Source organism: Vipera ursinii (assembly GCF_947247035.1).
Source record: "Vipera ursinii genome assembly, chromosome: 7".
In the NCBI taxonomy this organism is placed as follows: Eukaryota; Metazoa; Chordata; class Lepidosauria; order Squamata; family Viperidae; genus Vipera; species Vipera ursinii.
In genome coordinates this window covers 52,764,740-52,786,535 of record NC_139521.1, presented here as the reverse complement: position 1 = coordinate 52,786,535, position 21,796 = coordinate 52,764,740, and the positions used below count along the sequence as shown (strand labels likewise).

Here is a 21,796-nt window from a genome sequence, read left to right as displayed (position 1 = left end):
TAGTAAACCTCTGTGAAAAATAGCCAGGACCACAATGTAGACTAGAACTTGCTGATTTTCTAATCCTATTTCAGGCAGAATCACAAAATAAATGTTAAATGAATACACTGGAACAAATTAGTCATCTCTAGGCAAGATGGGTGGCAAAGAAGTTTAATGAACAAAATAAAAGGAATGTAGTCACATGACATCTTGCTTTTGTGATGTAAAAAGTATGGTCAAGGGCTTCGTATAAAAGCATGGAAGAAAGTGATAGGTTGTACATGCAGGTGACATACATGTCCACTTAGGCTCACTGGGAAATGTGGTGGAAGTCATATGATTTCTGGAAGCAGCAGGAACAGGCTGACACTCATCTCAAAACAAGTAGAACTTGTTAATCCAGAGGGACAACTATATTTTTGGCTCCTAATGGGTTCCGTGTTCTCCTAGAACAGGGGTGTCAAACTTGCAACGTCACATGACGTGTCATGACATATCGTGACTTTTTTCCCATTGCTGGCAACGGGGTGGGCGCATTTTCGGCATGATGCATCCAGCCTGTGGGCCGGCAGTTTGACACCCTTGTCGTAGAAGGTCTGGATGTTCTCCTGGACTCAAGGCTCCTACTCAAAAAGAAGTGGAAACTGTAGCCAGAAGGAATATTATCTAGCTTTGACTAGTGCCCCAGCTACAGCCTGGAACAGAATGAACTGGATATAGTTATTCATTTCTCTGCCTTCTTGATTAGACTATTATAATTTGCTATATGTGGGGCTGTATCAGAACGTCACCCACAAACTTCAACTAATCCAGAATGCAGCAAGATGGATGTTTAATGTTCAAATCACAGTACTGCCATGAAAGCTGCGCCACTTACCACTAGGTTTCCAAGTGCAATTCAAGTTGCTGCTTGCTACGTATAATATCCTCTATGGCTTGAAGGTCTGGATATTTTAGGGACTTGCTTTTCTCTAATAGTTTCTTCCTACGCTGCCCAGACATTTACGTAACACCTATTTAGGGTACCCATGCATCAGGATTTGTGTATGAAATGACCTAAGGTGAGCATTTTCTGTAGCAGCTCCCCTCTGGAATAGTTTACTCTCTGAAGCATGGATAGCTATGACTCTCATGAACTTCTCAAAGCAAATAAAAATATCACTTGTATGGCTTTTGAGGATTAACTGTAGCCAGCAGCTCCATATTCCATAACTGTAACTTTTTATGTTAACTATCAAGAAATAAATATGGGGGTTAAATCTAATAAAATAAATATAAACTGAATTAGATTATTTTAATTATTTGGATTTTTATTGTCTATTATTTTTTCATATTCTGTAATGCAAGAAGAAACTTGAGTACAATACTAGATAATAGCCAGAAGAATATATCTCACTATTCAACTATAGGTTATACATAATACTCTGTTTATCGGAATTATTACTAACATCCTTGTATAATCTTTCCAGATCTGATAAAAAATATAATTCCTCTCAGACGTTAGTATTGGAATTTCATTCATAATTTTTTCCATCTGTACTACCATTTGATCATACTTTAGCATACCAATTATTCAATGATAGGTTATCTACACATTTTAATTTTCAGTAATTTTGAATTTTGCAGCCAGGGATAAGAATGCTATAATTCCAAAAAAAAAAGTTAATAATTATCTTTCTCAAAACTATATAAAAATCCAATTCTTCTACTTTTTCTGTAGTTATTATTCTAACATCTTTGAATATTGTCTTCCAATAAGGAATTACTTTTCACAAGTCAACCATAATGGAGAAAAGTTTCTTTCTAATTGCAGACCCCCATATTTTGATGAATAACTATGAACTTCTTGTATTACCGGTAGTCTATTTCTATAGTGTATGTATAACATAAGTTCTATAGGCCAGTTAGGTCCGGTTGGTTTGAGATAGTACATTTCAAAAATAATAAAAATATTCTTTAAACTTTAAAATTAGTTTGTTTAGATTTTTTTAAAGAGACAAAAACTGAAAAACCAAGCCGAAAAAATAATAGGGAGCTCAAAAAAAATACCATGTAGAACAGAGAATCCCAACCATTTGGGCACCAGGGACCGGTTCTGTGGAGAAAGGCTTTTCCACGGACCAGAGAGTGCGTGGTTTTGTGTGCTGCCTGCATCCCATGGATGGGGCTTTGCTTGTATGTGCAGAACAGATGCTGGCATGCTGCAGCCCGACACCAGTCCATGGACCAGGAATTGGGGACCCCTGATGTAGAGATTAAAAAAGATATCTGAAAACTACTGCATGTTACTGTGATAATTCTTTTATTTGTCAATTTAGTTTTTCCATTACAAACTTTTTATGAAACGGTTTAATCATTTTTTGTCTCAAGATAACAAAACATGAAGTTTGTTTGTTTGGAAACTCACCAAGCAAAAAAGAAAATTAGATAGGAAATTCCCTAATACGTACTGCATATTTTACATATCTGAGATTAACTTTGGTCTTAATTTAGCAATACAGTATTTCCTCTGTGCTATATAAGAGAGAGTAGGATACTTACACAAAATCCAATGTTTGCTTAATTACTGCATCTAGCATACTTTATACTATGGTGCATGACATTAGTGTTTCTAGAAGCTTTGATCCATAACAGATCATTGTTTATTTCAAAAGCTAAAATGCCTAATTTTATGAATAAAATTATTAAAAGTATAAAAAAATGAATTGCTATTAATTTTATTTGTCTCATAAACATCCCCTCTTTGTAGCTATTATACATAATCTAACACTAAATCTATGTTACTTAAGAAATCTTTACAGTATTTGAATGGAAGTAAACCAAATTAGTAGCTGAATTTGGGAGCTCTTGTCTCTTAGCATCTTCATGTCCTTTACATTTCTCAATAATGTAAATTTGTGGCTATATAAATATGCCTCTAATCAACAAGTATACAACAAAATGGGCGTCCTCCTGGATGCACGACTCAATTTTGAAGACCATATAGGAGCCGTGACCAGGGGGGCTTTTGCCCAGGTTCGCCTGGTGTGCCAGTTGCGACCCTATCTGGACCGAGATGCCCTACGCACAGTCACTCATGCGCTCGTGACCTCCTGTTTAGACTACTGCAACGCTCTCTACATGGGGCTGCCCTTGAGGACCACTCGGAGGCTTCAGCTGGTGCAGAATGCGGCCGCGCGAGTTGTGATGGGGGTTTCCCGATACTCCCATGTAACACCTCTACTCCGCGAGCTGCATTGGCTCCCGGTTACCCTCCGGGTGAGATTCAAGGTGCTGGTGATGACCTATAAAGCTCTAAATGGCTTGGGTCTGGGTTATCTGAGGGAACACCTGCTGCCGGCATCAAGCTCCCTTCGTCCAGTGCGCTCCCACAGGGAGGGTCTTCTCAGGGTACCGCCGGTAAGAGACTGCCAGCGGACAACACCCAGGGATAGGGCCTTCTCAGTGGGTGCGCCTGCCCTTTGGAACCAGCTGCCAGTGGAGCTTAGGACCGCCCCCGACCTCCGTTTGCTCCGCTGGGACCTGAAGACCTGGCTCTTCGAGCTCTCTGGCCCAGGCTGAGAATTTTAATTTTAATTTTAATTTTAACTAGGGTTTTATTTGTTCAGGGACGGATATAATTTTTTTTAATCTGTTTTTAACTTTTGTATTTTTTGTTTTAACCACCCTGTAAACCGCCCTGAGTCCCTCGGGAAAGGGCGGTATATAAATATAATAAAAATAAAAAAATAAAAAAATAAAATAAACACAGTGTGTTTTATTGGGACTTCCGGTGAGATGCCGATGAGGGAGCCTGTGCATATGTGAGCTCCATCATTTATTTTATAAATATTGGATAGGAGCTTTTTAATTTTAACTGAAGCAAATAGCATTGGTATCAGCGGTGGTTTGACTCCAACAAGCTACATTTACTGCAGTAAGTGCTGTATGCTGATAACTAAGAATGTAAACTAAAGATAGGATTCCAAGTGTTTTATCTCTACTGTTTTTAATCTAGTACAAAAACACATGGGAATAAATTATGATAAATGCTATGGAATAAATTACATGTACTAAGTAACACTTATTATTGTACAGTTAGACTCAGTTGCTATAATGCTATTATAACTCAAGCCATTGTTTGGGACCCATTTATTCAATTATATCCCATCTTTATTATTTTTACAATCCTCCTATTTTCCCCACAACAGCTCTAAGTGATGCACCTATTAAGTGAGCCACACTCAATTTTATGACCTTTTTGGTCATGGTTGTTAAAGTGAATCACTGCAGTTATTAAGCGAAACATGCAGTGATTAAATGCATGTTTAATGGCTCCCCCATTGACTTTTCTTGTCGGAAGCCTCCTGGGGAAGGTCCCAAATGGTGATCATGTGACCCTGAACGCTGTAACTGTTGTACATACATGCTGACTGCAAGCACCCAAGTCCTGATCACATGACAGTGGGGAATGGCTGCAATGGCTAAAAGTATGAGGATGTAACTTTTTGCAGTGCCACTGTAGCTCCAGACAGTCGCTAAATGAATGGACATAAGTCTAGGACTACCTTCAGTGGCAATAAGATGCCTCCAATTTTTTACTTCAGTTCCCATCAGCCTGTGTTGGCATGGACATGGGTTGGAAGGTACTAAGATATTTATGTCGGCCTTTCTCTGAAAAGAATCCAAGATACACTGAGAATTCGTATTTCAGGGGGGGAAATGTGCAACCTGTTTATAAACTACAGAAATGTGCAAAAATGAATTAATGAAAGTTTCTTTTAAAAAGTAAATTCTGATCTATTCTAGCCATACATATCCTTCATTTGTTTATTTACGCATCCATTTTTATTAGGCCTAGTATGCCCTAATAGTTTTATAGGCCTAGAATGCTATTTAAAATCATAACCCCAAGCACTGAACCTGAAAAACAAATCACTCCCAACTTCCTAGCAGCCTTTTCCAACATGAAGCTCTCCAAATGTGCTTGAATTACAGCTGCCCAGAAGTTTCAGACAAAAGCTGCTAGTTGGACATTTTGGAAGTTGCACATTCATAATTATTTGGAAGACAAGATAATCTTTATTGTCATGTGGGCACAACGGCACACATTAAAAATGAATTTAGTTGCCCGCTCTCAAAGTGGAGCACATACATGACACACACCTAAAACATACTATATACAGCATATGTATGGACTCACACCCCTACATATACCGTACATAACAATAAAATATTAAATACTGTCCATCTTGAATATATAACAGAATGAGGAAGCCTGAAAGTTCACAAGGTTAACAAGTGTGCTGTGAAACACCTATAATAAAAGTACATTATTTAAGACAGTTCTGGGAGTTAAAGTCCACACATCTTCAAGCTGCCAAGGTTAATTTTCTGTGCTTTAATCTGCAGTGTTCAAAATTCCCAAACAGAGGTTTTACTCAGCAAAAAACTTTTAATGTGCCAACTTCTGACCTCACATAGGACAACACTCCACCTCCCCCACTTCCCAAAAAAGCCAGGCTCGAAGGAATGACATTTTCCTCTCCTTGTCTGCATTTTGAATTTCACACTCACAATTACTGTCAGAAATCTCAATAGAAGTGTTTTTTTAACACTTTCATACATGGCATCTTGGTGAAAATTAATGCAAAGAACTTTTACAGTGTTTAGAAAAGCAGTGGCAAAAGAACAGTAACTACATCACTTACAAAATGCAATCAGAAAAATATCAAAAACATTCTTTATTTTAACGTAAGCAATGAGGTGGCTCTTTCTATGCTACTTTGTAAATCCAAGGAATAGCTGCCACTTGAACAAAGAACAATGTCCCCATATTGTAGCTTAAAAATTAAGGAAAAGGGAAGGAAACTTTGCTGAACTTTAGACAGGATGTAGAAAAGCAAGGGGAATATGCTTTATTCAGCCTAGAGAGAAACTAAACAATGCCCACAGAGACATGAAAGGGTTGAATGGAGCACAAGCTTCTAGGTTGGGCACATTTCATTACCATAACAGCTATCCCTGGATTAATTGCCAACCAGCAAAGAACACATAGCCAGGACAGGCTGTTCAAGGTTAGGCTAACCCAGGGATAGGCAACCTTGGCTATTTTATGACTTGTGGACTTCAAATCCCAGAATTCCTGAGCCAACTGGCTGGCTCAGGAATTCTGGGAGTTGAAGTCCACGAGACATAAAAGAGCCAAGGTTGCCTACTCCTGGGCTAGGTCCTAGCCCAGGGGTCTTCAAACCTGGCCCTTTTATGACTTGTGGACTTCAACTCTCAGAATTCCTCAGCCAGCGTGCCTGGATGAGGAATTCTGGGAGTTGAAGTCCGCAAGTCATAAAAGGGCCAGGTTTGAAGACCCTTGTCCTAGCCTAACCTTGAACAACCTGAAGAGGGCATGCCAGGCACTACAGCCGATTGGAGCAGGAGGTGTTATCAAATAGAAAGAAGTATTACAAACCATCTGGTATGAAAGATAGCTCAAGTCAGAAAACACAAAGTTTGAAGCAGAGCTGGAAAACAGGGATGCACCTGAAATGGGCTGGGAGTAGTAGTAGTATAATATTACCCATCAGTGAAGATCTGTCTGCTGTATTATGTAATCATGAAAAGAATAAAGCATTCAATTATTGTATCAGATCCTTAGTATATCACACAATTCACTGGAATGACAATAATTGACTGATATGGCATGAAGACTCTCAGAGGCAGAACTCTGTTCAAATATTCAAGCATGCATGAAATATAAATACCCCACGCCCCAATTCTGTAGAATTTAGCTACAAAAGGAACCAGTCCCCAATTAGGTTTACATGCAGATGTATGAAAGCAATCAAGTAAGTTACATAGGATCATTAGGGGCTGCTGATTCCCAAATGGTTGCCTTAATGTAAAAGGTAGGTCTGGAAAAATTATCACAGACGGTACAATGCAAAAAATAAGCTGAATTAAATGAGCTGGCATTTGTACTACCCTGATTTAGCCTTATAGCATACATATGTAACTATCTATCATTACAGGACAGCCTGTTCAGATGAAGGATTATAACAAAACTTGATTTTGCTGTATTAACATCAGCAATTATTAGTCAAATCAAGAGTTTTATTTTAAAAAAATTCTTAATGTCACACTTTAAGCCACAAATAAGAATATTTAGCTTTGTATTTTTTGTATACTATATATCAGGTCTATTGACTTTCAGACTTTTCCAAACTTATCACCTACTAGATATATGAAATTACAATTCCCAGAATTTCTAGTCTGCATCACCGGAGCTGTTCAGCCGCTGAATAGCTATCCAAAGAAATGAAGAGCATTAAATTAAGCAACCCGAGAACAAGTCTGCATGTTTCTTCATTCCTATTTTAAGTTATTTTACCAATGCTTTTAAGAACACATTAAGTTTAGAATGCTATTTTGCACATGACTTTTCAACTATTTTGCATTATTTGAAACACAGACAGCTAAAAATTCTGAGAATTATCGAAGAGCAAAGAAGAACTCAAGTTAGAAAACGGATGTCAGAGAATATTTGGGGGCTTTCCTTCTTGGATTGCTTGTTTATCTTTGACAGCCCTTGGGGGAGAGTACCAAACTGAAAACTTAAGTTTGTATTGAATGGTAATGGCTCTCCAAAATTTTACACAACAGTTTTCTCAATCCTGCATAGAAATTCCAGGAACTGAATCCGAAACTTTGTACACCAAATTTCTGTTCTATCCCACTAGAACTATACCCTGGTGAACTTATATCCTGCTTTTCACAATAAACAGCTGAACGTTATTGGAATCTTGTAATCAAAAGCTTTCAGGTCCTAGTTATTGGTTTTACACAGTTATAGCCAATACCATTATCAATATTCTTAGATAGATACTTGCATTTTAAGTACCAGAGCATGAATCCTATGGTACATGTCTTTGCATCTTAAAAAGTGATAAAAGAACATGTTCCAAGCAGCACATCCTAATTAAATCTAGTTCCATTTAAATTCCCCAGTGTCCTGCAGTGGCCTTAAATGAGAGGTACTCTGGGAAACTAAATGGCACAGTAGGGCACTGCTATTGTAACTACTTTCTACTTTAGTGTGCCAATGCTATCAAAGTTGCTTCAGATTGCCCATGAAAAGTTTATTGTGCAGCCCAATATGCTTCAGATCCCACGTCCCTTATTAAGGGCAATTAAAACTGCTTTATTTCTTGTGGCTGTACACAGTTCTATCATCGTGGTTAGAAATAAAAGGCAAGTAAATTGTGAACAGTCAGGAAAATGGAAGACGTGTTCAGTGGTCTTGATTAAAAACCTGGGGTCTAGAACTTCTCTGGGAGTTTGAAAATTTTCTCTCCGTCTAATTTTGATTATCTATATGTCATCGCACCCTGATTTATTAAGTGATAGTGTCACATGGACTGTGGAAATTATTTATCAAGATAGTAAATTGTTGCCAAATATATTCTTAATGAATTTGTCATTTTTAAAGTAATATTCTATTTCAAATGTACATAATATACATATTCTTTCACAAAAACAAAATCATATGGCTTTAATTCCATTTGCAAAATGCATAGCTTTGTATATTATATTGAATAAAGACTCCAGAACTTGGATATAACCATTCCTGATAAATATAATAGTCAGATCAGAGAGCTGAAGCCATTATTAGAGGAAAATTAATATGGTTATTGCTTTACAGACAGAAGCAACAGAGAAAGCTTTTTTTAAACCACAAGTTATTTTCTTTGGAAACACAAATCCATTTTCCAATAAATCTTTCCCCATACAGGCAACCCATGTTTTGGTGCTCCTACAAACATGTTGTACAGAACGTCAGGGAATACAAAAATTTCCTTATTGCCCTTTCTACAGGCCTTTGGGCTTTGAATTACCTTGCATATGTTGGTGGAGATAGCGATGGGTTTTAGGCATGTTTTTGAGGTGATACCGAGGCCAGTTTTTGCATTTCAATCAATGTGTTTAGAATATAAGATTCATAGAGATTTGAATATGCTTTCAGCTCAATATTACACAGCACAATTCTAAAGTTATTTATCAGTGGTATATATTTCATATCTGGGTAGTAAATTATCACTATATATTGAGTCAATTTGGGAATTCGGTTTTCATAAACTGTAAAAAACCCCCACCTAATCTAAATTTGAGGGATTACTCATTTTCTAATTTCCAGTACTATGATAATATATTATTTCATCAATGTGTTTGGGTAGGACATTTTTTAAAACAAAGATTTTAAGTTTATAAAATAGTTTTAATGTTTTCAGTTATCTTTATACCTCTATAAAGAATCCACATTTTGTTTTGTAAAATTATAGAAATGTTTTCTTAACTCCAAATGTTTAGGATAACCTTATTCATATTAGTCTAAGAATCCAGAAAATGTTTTGTACACTTTGTGAGGATGAATTATTTTGATATGGGATATTAGAAATACATCATGTAATGCCACAGTTCAGTACTTTTTAAAGGATTTTGTTACTTTCTGATCATAATCTATGCCCCCACTCCAGTGCAGGCACAAAACAATTATTTGATGTCTTTCTGTACATCAGTATATTTTCTTTCAAAGGCTTTAGAGAACTTGCTTGCGATCATTTTCATATTTCTTTTAAAATGCTATCTTTAATCACTGTGTCCTATTAATCTTATTTCACTGTTTTTCCTACTGCTTCCCTGCAAGATAATCTCATAGTTGTTTGATGGAAATTTTAGCAAACATGTCATCAAACACAAAGTAATATTCTTCTTCCAATTTAAGAGAGCCTTCCAGAACACACCAAGAAAAATATGACAAATTGCCCAAATCCAGCTTCTGAAATATTTTTAGGATTTTTCCAATCTCAGAAGTACATAAGAAAGAGAAAAGAAAGAACTAGTGCTGGCGGTGGGAGAGAGAGAGAGAGAGAGAAAGAGAGAGAAAGAGAGATAATTCAAAGCTTACTTACAGGCATTCCATTATAAGTCTTTCCAGGGATTGAAATATAGTCTCTTTGGGGAAAAGAGTTTGCTCCCAGCAGCATTCAGACAATTGGTCCCATTATAGCGATCATGAGGCTGAATTAAAGAGTAGCCTTGCAAAAACATAAACAGCTTGTCAGCACAACCAAAGAGGTGGGACGTATTCTCATGGGACAGTTCCAGCCAATCATCAGCCTCTTTGGCAACTGTTTGGTTAAGATATAGTGTTTCATTCTTAAAAGGAGAGTGGGGGAATGAGAAAAGCCCACAAGAATAACTGTGCTCATAAATGAATAGGAGCTAAAAATGCTTTGCACAGGGAAAAAGTAAATCATTCTATGGAAGGCGTCAGCTCTAATTCCTACATGTTAGGCCATCACGTAATGTTTTCTACGAGTCCAATAGACTTTTAAAAGTATAGAGTAGACAGACCGTGGGACATTTTATTTTGCACTGAAAATTACAATGCCAAGTAGATAACAGCTTTAAATTGCCAAATCTGGTAACAAATGCCATGCCATGACTTTTGGACAGTATTTCTCAGATTAGCCTTCCACTAGAGCAGAGGTGGGTCACTATGACCCCTTTACAACCATGCTGGCTCAGGAATTCTGGGAGCTGAAGTCCACAGGCCATAAAGGGGCCAAAGTAGCCCACCCCTGAAGTAATTTAATTTAATTTAATTTAATAACACTTATATACCGCCCTTCTCCCTGAGGACTCAGGGCGGTTCACAGGGCAGAATAAAATAGCGAATACAAACATTAAAACAGGATTAAACAATAGCCCTAGTTAAGAACAATATAAATACAACGCTAAAAACCCCCAAAAAAAATTAAAAAGCGAGAGATAAAACAACCCCAATACTCCCCCTCAGGCTAGGCCGGCTTGTACAAACAGAAATGTCTTAAGATCGCGACGAAAGGAGCGAAGATCGGGCGCCGTCCGGAGCTCTACCGGTAGCTGATTCCACAGCTCCGGAGCGCCCACAGAGAAGGATCTCCCCCTGGGGGCCACCAATCGACATTCTCTGATCGGTGGCACCCTGAGGAGGCCCTCTCTGTGGGAACGCACAGGGCGCAGGGAGCTTGATGCCGGCAGCAGATGTTCCCTGAGGTACTCCGGCCCCATGCCATGGAGTGCTTTGAATACCGTTACCAGTACCTTGAATCTCACCCGGAAGGCAACTGGCAACCAATGCAGCTCACGGAGCAGAGGTGTAACGTGGGAGTATCGGGAGACTCCCAACACCACTCTCGCGGCTGCATTCTGTACCAGTTGGAGCTTCCGAGTGGTCCTCAAGGGCAACCCCATGTAGAGAGCGTTGCAGTAGTCCAGACGAGAGGACACGAGCGCATGAGTGACTGTGCATAGATCATCCCGGCTAAGATAGGGCCGCAACTGACGCACCAGGCGAACCTGTGCGAAGGCCCCCCTAGTCACGGCTCCTATATGATCTTCCAAGGTGAGCCGTGAATCTAGGAGGACCCCCAAGTTGCGAGCCCTATCTACGGGGGGTAATGATTCACCCCCCATAGCTAGAGATGGAATGTCCGAGTAAACCCGGGATGAAGGTATGCAAAGCCACTCAGTCTTGTCGGGGTTGAGCTGGAGTCTGTTCCTCCCCATCCAGACCCGAACCGCCTCCAGGCAACGGGACATCACGTTGAGGGCATCACTGGGGTGGTTTGGGGTCGAAAAGAAAAGTTGGGTATCATCAGCATACTGATGATACCCAACTCCAAAGCCACGAATGATCTCACCCAGCGGCTTCATGTAGATGTTGAACAGGAGAGGCGAGAGGACCGACCCCTGAGGAACTCCACAAATGAGAGACCTCGCGGTCGACCTCTGCCCCCCTGCCAACACCGACTGCGAACGTCCCAAGAGATAGGAGGAGAACCACTGTAAAACTGTGCCTCCCACTCCCAGTCCCCTGAGACGCCGCAGCAAGATACCATGGTCGATGGTATCGAAAGCCGCCGAGAGGTCTAATAGGACTAAGACAGAGGAATGCCCCCTGTCTCGAGCCCTCCAGAGATCATTCACCAGCGCGACCAATGCCGTCTCCGTGCTGTGCCCGGGCCTGAAACCCGATTGGTACGGGTCTAGATAATCCGCTTCATCCAGGACCAGAGGGAGCTGATGCGCCACCACACTCTCAACAACCTTCGCAAGAAAGCGAAGGTTGGAGACAGGACGAAAGTTGTTCAATACAGCTGGGTCCAAGGCAGGCTTCTTGAGGAGAGGCCTCACCACCGCCTCCTTCAAGACGGCGGGGAAGATACCCTCACTCAAAGAAGCCGATATAACTGCCTGGAACCAGCTGCGTGTCCTCTCCCGGGCTGCATAAACCAGCCAGGAAGGGCACGGGTCCAGTAAACATGTGGTGGTGCTCAGCCTCCCCATGATCCTGTCCACTTCCTCCGGAGTCACAGAATCAAACTCCTCCCAGATGATATCGACAAGACCACCCGTGTCCTGATCGTCAGACTCTGCCCAGTCAGAATCCAAACCGGTCCGAATCCGAGCGATTTTGTCCGACAGATGTTGGTTAAACTCCTCGGCACGTCCCTGCAAGGGATCCTCCCTCACCTCCTGATTTAGGAGGGAGCGAGTCACCCTAAACAGGGCAGCCGGGCGATTATCTGCGGACGCAATAAGGGTGGCGAAGTGGTTGGACCTCGCCTCCCTAATTGCAGCGAGATAAGACCTAATATAGGCTCTTAGTCGCAATCGGTCGGGTTCGGATCGGCTGGCCCTCCAACCGCTCTCTAGGCCCCGTCTCCGACGCTTCATCTCCCGGAGCTCCGCAGAAAACCATGGAGCCCGACGGGATCTGCACCGGGTCAGGGGCCGCAAGGGTACAACTCGGTCAAGGGCCTCAGTGGCCGTCCTTTCCCAGGCTTCCACTAAGGCCTCGGCCGAGCTGTGAGCGAGGGAGGCAGGTGGGGACCCCAGCGCCGCCTGGAACCTCTGAGGATCCATTAAGCGTCTGGGGCGGTACCATTTGAGTGGTTCCAAACCCCCACGGCGGGGGGTGGCAAAACGGAAGACCAGCCGCAGGAGATGATGATCGGTCCATGACAGGGGCATAATAATTGGAGAGCCCCCACCAAGATCATCTAACCACCGTCCAGACAAGAAAACAAGGTCAAGGGTGTGGCCTCCTTCATGAGTCGGTCCCGTAATTACTTGCGTCAGGTCCATGGCCGTCATGGAAGCCATGAACTCCCGAGCCAACTCAGATGATCCTCCCAGCGATGGTAGGTTGAAGTCCCCCAAAACTATAAGTTTCGGGAACTCAACCACCAGCCCAGAGAGGACATCAAGCAGCTCAGGCAGGGCTGCTGCTGCGTGACTAGGCGAAAGGTACACCAGCAGCAAGCCCAACTGCGCACCAGGGCCGCATCTCAAAAAGAGAGACTCACACCCGACTGTCTGGGAAACGGTGGCCTCCCGCGGACACAAGGTCTCCCTCACAACAACAGCCACTCCCCCACCCCTACCCTGAGCCCGAGGCCGGTGCAGCACCCGGAAACCTGGTGGGCAAAGATCAACCAGAGGTACACCGCCCTCTGGGCCCAACCAGGTCTCCGTGATGCAAGCCAGGTCAGCCTGCTCACCCTCGACCAAGTCTCGAACGAGAGGAGCCTTATTAATGACCGACCTGGCATTCAAATACACCAGCCGGAGCTCAGGAGGCTGCTCATCCTCACTCCCGGGACCTCGGGGCGGAATCCTCCAAGAAAAAGAGGAAAAATTATCAGGGAAGCCTACAGGGAATTCTATAAAACATTTCAAAATTGAAACGGCTTGTTTTCACATTTGGGACTGGCTGTCTCTATAATTCTGAAAGTGTTTCAAACTCAAATCAGCGCTTCAAGTTCAAACACTTCTACAATGATTACAACAGTCTTTGTAACTTATTAACAGTTCCAGCCAATGATCAGCCTCTTTGGTTAATGTCTGATTAAAATACAGTGTATTATTCTTAAAAAGAGAATGGGAGACTGAGAAAAGCCCACTTCTTCCCCCAATTGTATGCAAACCAAATTGAATTCTCAATATTTTGCACACGGCTACCCCCTAAATAAGGTGGCTAAGATTTATGGTCCAAAATATATAAACTATAGGTTGATTATCAACTCCTAATACAGGTAGACCACGTACATATATATATGCACAGATTACACATAATATTGTTACATCCTGGGGAAAAAGAGTGAAATAAAATTATTCTGAAGAGCTTTTCTCTCAGAAGAGGATAGTGTTTATCTTGCTACTTTAAGGATTAGTGCTTCACTTGAAATACTTTCTAGGATAGAATGAATGACTGTTTCATAACATATTCCTCAAAACAATCATAATTTCTTGGTGGAATCATTAGATGACATTCACATAGTTCATCAGGGCTCTGGGTGCCAGATTAGATATGGTAAACAAGTAGATACAGTTCTAACAATTTTAGTTACCTGACTCTTTGGGGAAGCTGACATTACGCCACTAGCAATTAAACTGTAATTATATATCAGCAGCATATACAAGGACCTCATACTTTTTTCTGAACTGCCTGAATATGGTCTGATGTATCTTTTCCATTGCCCTAACTTCTGTCAGAATGTATTACTTGCTTTCTGAAAGGCTATTTTGCAAACACAATGCCAAAGCTGTAGTTTTGGTTTCCATTCTCTTATGTGGGTGAAGTACTCCATTTGATGGCAGTTCGTGAAAAGTACCATTGCTCAGCTTGCCTAAGGACCAGCAATTGTTAGCTTTAACAATACAATCTTTCAGCAAAAAAATTTTGTAAAATGTCATGGGAAGATTCTGGTGCCATCCACATGACATTTGGATTTGTTTTTTTAATCAACTCTTGCTCAGTTGAACCTCTATTATTGCAGCATTAATTTAAATATCTGCTTTTTGCACAACGCAACAGAGCTGTAACTAATTGCAAAATTCACTGAAAAACAAAATGGAAAAACATACATGAGACTTTCTAACAAATTTGCCATTTTTTTCAATCTTAGTAAATACAACAAAATGTGAATATAAATTATCTCAACTGCAGCTACACAGAAGAGACAAGGTTAACCTTTTTTCCTTGTTACTACACAATTTTTATCTCTTCCAGATATTGTTACCTGCAGAAAGAAGAATGGCTACTATTTACTGAATTACCATGAACCCAATCATTTCAGATTCTAAAGCAGTTTATGATATAGCATGCATAATTCCAGCCATTTATGTAACTTTGATCATACATTCTCAAAACAGATTTTTAAAAATATCAAAAAAAGTTTTTCTACTTGGCAAAGCTGAAAAAAATAATGCATCCTTGTCAAATCTTATGCCATCCAAATGTGTTAGGATGATAATGGCCAGAACTCTAAGCCAGCATAGCCAATGCTGGATTGGCAAAGGATGACTTGTATTTGCATTTTTATTCCAAATAAAATCTTGTCTAAATCTTTGGATTTAGGAAACTACAATTATATGGGATGATTTAGATATAAATTTCCCACACTGAGGAAAATTGAGTTTAGATCAATGATTTTTCAAATTCAATTACAGAAACTTCCTATATGTACAGGTAGAACTCAACTTATGACCACAATGGGAACCATAATTTATGTTGCTATGCAGTACTGTTATGTGAACAATCTTTACAATCCTTTTAGCCATGGTCATTAAGCGAAACACATTGTTATTAAATGAATCTGGCTCCCCCCGACTTTACTTGTCAGAAGCCCTTAGGAAAGTCACAAAAGGCAATCACATGACCCAAAATGCTGCAAACATCACAAATACATACAGGTTGGCAAACATTTAGAATGGAATGGAATGGAATGGAATGGAACGGAACGGAACGGAACGGAACAGAACAGAACAGAACAGAATAGAATAACAGGGTTGGAAGGGACCTTGGAGGTCATCTCGTCCAAGCCCCTGCTCAGGCAAGAAACCCTATACCATTTCAGACAAATGGCTGTCCAGTCTCTTCTTAAAAACTTCCAGTGTTGGAGCATTCACCACTTCTGGAGGCAGGTTGTTCCACTGATTAATTGTTGTAACTGTCAGGAAATTTCTCCTAAGTTCTAGGTTGCTTCTCTCTTTGGTTCGTTTCCATCTGTTGCTTCTTGTCCTGCCTTCAGGTGCTTTGGAGAATAGCATGACTCCCTCTTCTTTGTGGCAGCCCCTGAGATATCAGAACACTGCTATCACTTCCGGTTTTGCGTTGCAGTGAGATGGACGCAGGAAGGCAGGGCTCTGCCTTCCGCGCCCAGTTTCACCCTGCTGGGGGCCCTAAAAAGGGCCTAAAGTCAACCCAAAGAGGCGATGAAGAGGACAGGTGTCTCGTCAATCACGGAGACATGGCAGTCTTCCCATTTAATCTGAGAAAAGCCCTCCAAACCAGCAGGAGAAAGACTGGATACATTCCTATGACCAGCCATTAGCTGCTGACAACCAAAGAAGAAAAGCACCAATAAATACATCATAACCAGCATGTTTGGAACTGAGTGAGAATATTGATCCTTTCTTTACTATTTTATAACTGAATTTCCTGGAAAAGCCTCCCAAGAAGCTAAACCTTTGAATGTGAATGGAAGCGGCATTTTAATTTCTATGTGGGACAGAAATATACAATATTGAAGTAGAAGTAACATAAAGCTACAGTTTTGAAATTTGAGAACTGAGATAATTGTTAAGATTTTCTCTTTGAAAAAAACATTGAGGTAAAACATAAGAAATCAATCCTTTAAGAATGGAAAATGGATTTTGAATAATAATAACAGAGTGAGCACCTGTTACTCGTCTCAGCTTCTGCCAACCTAGCAGTTCGAAAGAACATAAAAATGCAAGTAGAAAAATAGGGACCACTACGGTGGGAAGGTAACAGCGTTCCGTGCGCCTTTGGCATCTAGTCATGCCGGCCACATGACCATGGAGATGTCCTCAGACAAGCGCTGGCCCTTCAGCTTTGAAATGGAGATGAGCACCAGCCCCTAAAGTCAGAAACGACTAGCACGCATGTGCGGGGGAACCTTTACCTTTATCTTTTATACATAACAATATATGATGTTTTCCATGGTGAGCTTAACATCAATAACATTTATTAAAAAGGCTAAAATAATTTCTGGTGGTATTATCTGTACATTTAAATTTTGTTTAGTCACAATCTTTCACTTTTCACATTCTGGACAAGCAGTAGTCATGTATCCTAGCAAAAGATGTTACATATGTACATTAGCGTAGTCAGTAGCATATGCCTTTTTAAAAATATAAAACATGGAAAGAAACAAAAATAAGTCCAAAATATCTGTATTACATCCAGAAATGAGTCTGGAAGTAGTAATCTCTCTCCTCTTTTTTTCTTTGAGCTTTCAAGTCCCTACAGCTTGCTTAGCAAGGGTTTTTGGCCATTTTTTTTGCCATTCTTTCTTTCCTAGGGCTGACAGAAAATGACTGGCCCAAGCTCAAACAGCTTTCTTTTTAAGGCAGAATTAGAACTCTTGATCTCCCAGTTTCTGGCCTAATGCCTCAACCATTACACCAAACCTGCTCTCCTTTGTCTGCAGGTGCCCTTTTACTTTCACCGCCCAACATTCTACTTGGTATCATTATATGCAAATTACATTTGCATCAAGTAATGTCATTTGTGTAATTATGTCTTCACTCCAATGACATGATGTTATTTCCATAATTAGCATTGTAATAAAAGATACTTTTCAATTTACTGGACTCTGGGAATATTTATTTATTCAGTTTCTGTATCTGCCCATCTCTGCCAATGACTCTGGGCGCCTTACAATTCAATAATAATAATAACTCTTTCTTCCCTTAATTTTGTTAAATCAAACTAGATTTTTTTATGAGCAGTTGTGTTCCATTTTATTCTGCTAGTTCCCAATTCCATTTTCTGGGGGGGGGGGAAACTTCTGCTTGTTTATTCTACACATTTTTCCTGAAGCTTTTGTAGGCTCAATTTTTCAGATTCCTCCTATATAGATTCTAGTTAAGTGCAATAATGCCCAGCAGTCTTTATTACTATAGCAAAGGATATATGCTTTGATAAATGAATCTATCTTTATCAACACCTAATATGTCATCCTTCCTACATTTACCTTCAGAGTCAATATGTAAGGTCTAAAATCCGTATAGAGCTGGCAATAAAGTCCTGAATTGGATCCATATTTAGCCATATTTGAAACATAATCTACTATGTAACTTGGTTGATTTTGAATCTTACAGAAATCCATTTTGTTTCAAAAGAATTGGTTTAGTGTAAATTGTAAAGCCAACTAATTGCATGGACAACCCTCCGGCTACAAAGGCAACTGGGACCAGATTAGTCATCACTAAGTGCATAGACATAAAGCACAATGTCACGTGATTGCATCATTTAGTGAAAGTAATCCCAGTTATTCTAGTTCCTATTATAACCCTAGGACATATGGGTGGGAACAGGCAAGAGTCTCAACAGGTATATAGTGCTACAGGCAAGCAGGTATTGTGGAAGGAGAATAGGCAGGAATACTACAGAGTGCACAATCTGTGTGCTCCTTGAGAGAAAAAGCAATCTAAGACACACACCCCCACACACACAGAGCTTCCCATTGACCTTGCTTATGGGAGCCTGGCAAGTTTTGGAATGATTACATGACACAACTTGCTGTGATGTTATAATCCAAAGTGACTGCAGAGATTCTGACCATAAGCAGGGGTGTCAAACTCAATTTCATTGAGGGCCGCATCAGCATTGCGGTTGCCCTCAAGGGGCCGTGTGGGTATGGCCAGGGTGGGTGTGGCCTACTGGGTGGATGTGGCTAGAGTGCATATGGCCTACTGGGTGGGCATGGCCAGCTCTACATCGTTTGCATCAAGGGTGCCTATGGGGGCCTGGGCAGGAGTCTCTGAGGGTCTCTGGCAGAAGGAGGGTCTCTGGGCCAGGGCCAAGGCAGTGGGACCCGTTCCCTCACTGTTTCCAGGATGGCTTCGCGGGCCACATGAAACCACTTCGCGGGCCGGATCTGGCCCCCGGGCCTTGTGTTTGACATGTCTGCCATAGGGGATGCTGCAGTGGCCATAACATTGGGACTGGCATAAATCCCTTTTTTTCCAGTGCTACCATAACTTTGAATTCTTGTCTATAGCATACTCTCAAATTTACATAGCACATTTCACTTCATCATTTAGACTGAGACTTTATTGCTTTCTTGTCATCTCATGCATCACTCTTTAATAGCCATGTAAAAATTGTCTCATAAACAATACACAGCTAAGAAACAGGATGTAGTAAGTTGATGCTCTGCAAATAACACATTTTTAAAATAAAGATATAAAACTAGAGCAAACTGTTCACTATTCTTCTGGCATTGTTTTTTTTTCATTTTTCATACAGGAAATTATAAGCATTCTGGGTGTAATTTTCAAATGCAAAGCTATTTAGTATAAGAGCCATCACTTCAAAGTGCAGGCTTTGTTTCTAATATAATGAGATACTGAAAGCTGTTAATTCTAAAATCACAAGATTGGTATAGCTATATATTGCAAAAGCCAGCAAACAAGCAAAAAAGAGTAATATTAAATATGCCAGTGATCAATCTTTGATATCAGTCTAAAATAAATTTATCCCTAGGAAAAAGGTAACATTCTTACCATTAAACTACATGTCTAAATCACTGAGGAAAAAACAACTCTTCTGTTTCCCAAGCACTATTATTATTATTCAGCTTGGGAGGCACTGAAAGATCCTCCTCCCTTTATATAATTACAAAAGGCTTCATTATAAAAACAAAACAAAAGCACTGCTCACAATCCTTCTGGCATTGTTCTTTTCATTTCTCATACAGGCTTTAACAATCCCTTATAAATGCCCATTTACTGCAGCTTTTCCGCAAAATTTTGCAGAATTTCTCAGCAACACTTCTGAATTATTTTCATTTTTTTAAAACCAGGCAATAGATTAACAAATTCCTGCTCTATGGAATAAGCAATTGTTTACAAGGTTCTCAATCTAATACTACACATAAACTTTCATTTAAAAAGTAATGGCTCCAGGTCGTAAATTTCAGCTCTCTCAACAAATCTGCTGTCTTATTACTGCCACACATCACTACTTCTTCTGCAGAGTTCCCAAAATTTTCCGCATCACCAAATCATTCCATTGAAAGACGGGTCAGTACTTCCTTTTAAGAAAATTGCTTTCATTTTCGGCTTTCATGTCACTTGCTCTTTCAAAAACAACACTGAAGTTACATTATAGGGTAGGGAAAGAATCCAAAACAAAATACTACCCTTTAACTAACAGTCTAGAAATCAGCAATGAAACCACAAACACTTACTTACATTTGCAATTGTTTGTGTGATCTGTCCACTGATCCTACGACTAATAATGACAAAAGGGAGAAAAGGTCTTTTGAAGCCACTTTTTATAAGCCCAAGGCCAGGGGGGAAAGGAGGTCGCCATCTGAAAGCCACATACATACTTCCATCCTCCTCCCCCCCACCCCTTCTCTACCTGCAGCTTTTCCCATTGCATGCACCAAACAGCTGCCAGAGTTAATAACCACGTTAGGAGCTTTTCTCCATAAAAAGGGATGGGGAAAAGGAGACACAAAAAAAAAATAGCCAGTGCATTAATGTGTCAGCATTAAACCTTTAGCGTAATGCTACATTTTGCCTCTCTGAGCACTGAAATCAATTATTTAAGTGAAAGAGTCATGCTATGGCATCTTGCAAACACACTCGAGACCGGATGGAAATGTTAAAAAAAAACAAAGTAAGCACTATTATTAATCGAGAGTAAAACCATTCGCAAATCTGCCCTGATTACATAAAGGTGATTCCTAAACATGCATTTTAATTCGTGAATGCAAGAGCCACCAACAGAGAAGAATCTCCTGTCCCGAATCCCCTTTCTTACTTGTTGGCTCTTTAAGGGGGGAAAAAAAAACAAGAAGAGCGTAAAACAAGGCGCTTTCATTTACCGATCGAATGCCTCCATGTAAAAATTATTCTTAAACTGCTGCAAATTTACAGCTGATGTGCTCGATATCCGATTTCTCCCGGAATGTGGCTTTTCTCAACCACAGCGCCTCCACGTAAACCCAGGCAAAGAACCAAACCCCGCTCCCTGCACGGAAAACAACACGCATACACAAAAACGCTCACCCGCCGGCTCGGAGCTGCAGCGATCACGTGATCCCTTTCATTTCCCTTCCCATCAAGGCACCTGTCTCCGCAGGGAGCGGTTTCTGTGGAAACTGCAGAGCGCTAAATTTTCCCCCAACTGTTGCCATGGAAACATTGCATAATCTATATGTCCCAGATTAAGGCGTCTCCTCTGAAGCAGATGTGACATTTGCATTCTAAGCTTTGAAAGGAAATGGCAAATAATGAAAACTGGCCACGTTTTTTTTCTACTACCGACAAAATGAGATGAAATTGTAACAAAAGCCACATAAGGAACTGCATCAATAAGATTTTCAGTCTAATAGCCCTTCTTAGAGAATTTAGATTCTTTTCTGAAGATATGTGACACTGCCGAATACTTGACTCAGAGAGCTTTTAAAACAAATATATAAATAGAAAGATTTTATATTACATTCTTACTTCAGTGTTTTCATAAAAAGGAAATTTACCAATTCAACTGTGCAGTTCAAAAACAGTCTGAGATTTATATATAAATCTTTTTTCCATTGAACTTGACTCATGATTACAGTGACCATATGTCCTTTATTTCAGAAAGCTGTCCTTTCCACTTATTTAATTATTTATTTTCTTGGTTTTGCTCTTGAATTTTCTTTTGTAAAGCAATTATGATCATAAAAATTATTTTTTTATCCTTATG

The 21,796-nt window shown here is 40.3% G+C and overlaps 1 protein-coding gene across 6 annotated transcripts in view; it reads right to left on the bottom strand.

Annotated features, from left to right (window-relative positions):
• TRIM2 (tripartite motif containing 2) overlaps positions 1–21,152 on the bottom strand; it is a 60,831-nt gene extending 39,679 nt beyond the window's left edge. Inside the window, exon 1 of one of the 6 annotated variants that reach the window (XM_083367969.1) lies at positions 21,118–21,152. Coding sequence is in view for 1 of the 6 variants with exons in the window: in XM_083367972.1 (XP_083224098.1) it covers positions 9,927–10,001 (75 nt within the window). In the remaining 5 variants the exon portion in view is untranslated. Of the gene's footprint in view, positions 1–9,926; positions 10,047–20,869 lie in introns of those variants that run through there. The other 5 variants (XM_083367966.1, XM_083367968.1, XM_083367967.1 and 2 more) reach the window with 5 other exon arrangements.
• Between the last annotated feature and the right edge of the window lie 644 nt (positions 21,153–21,796).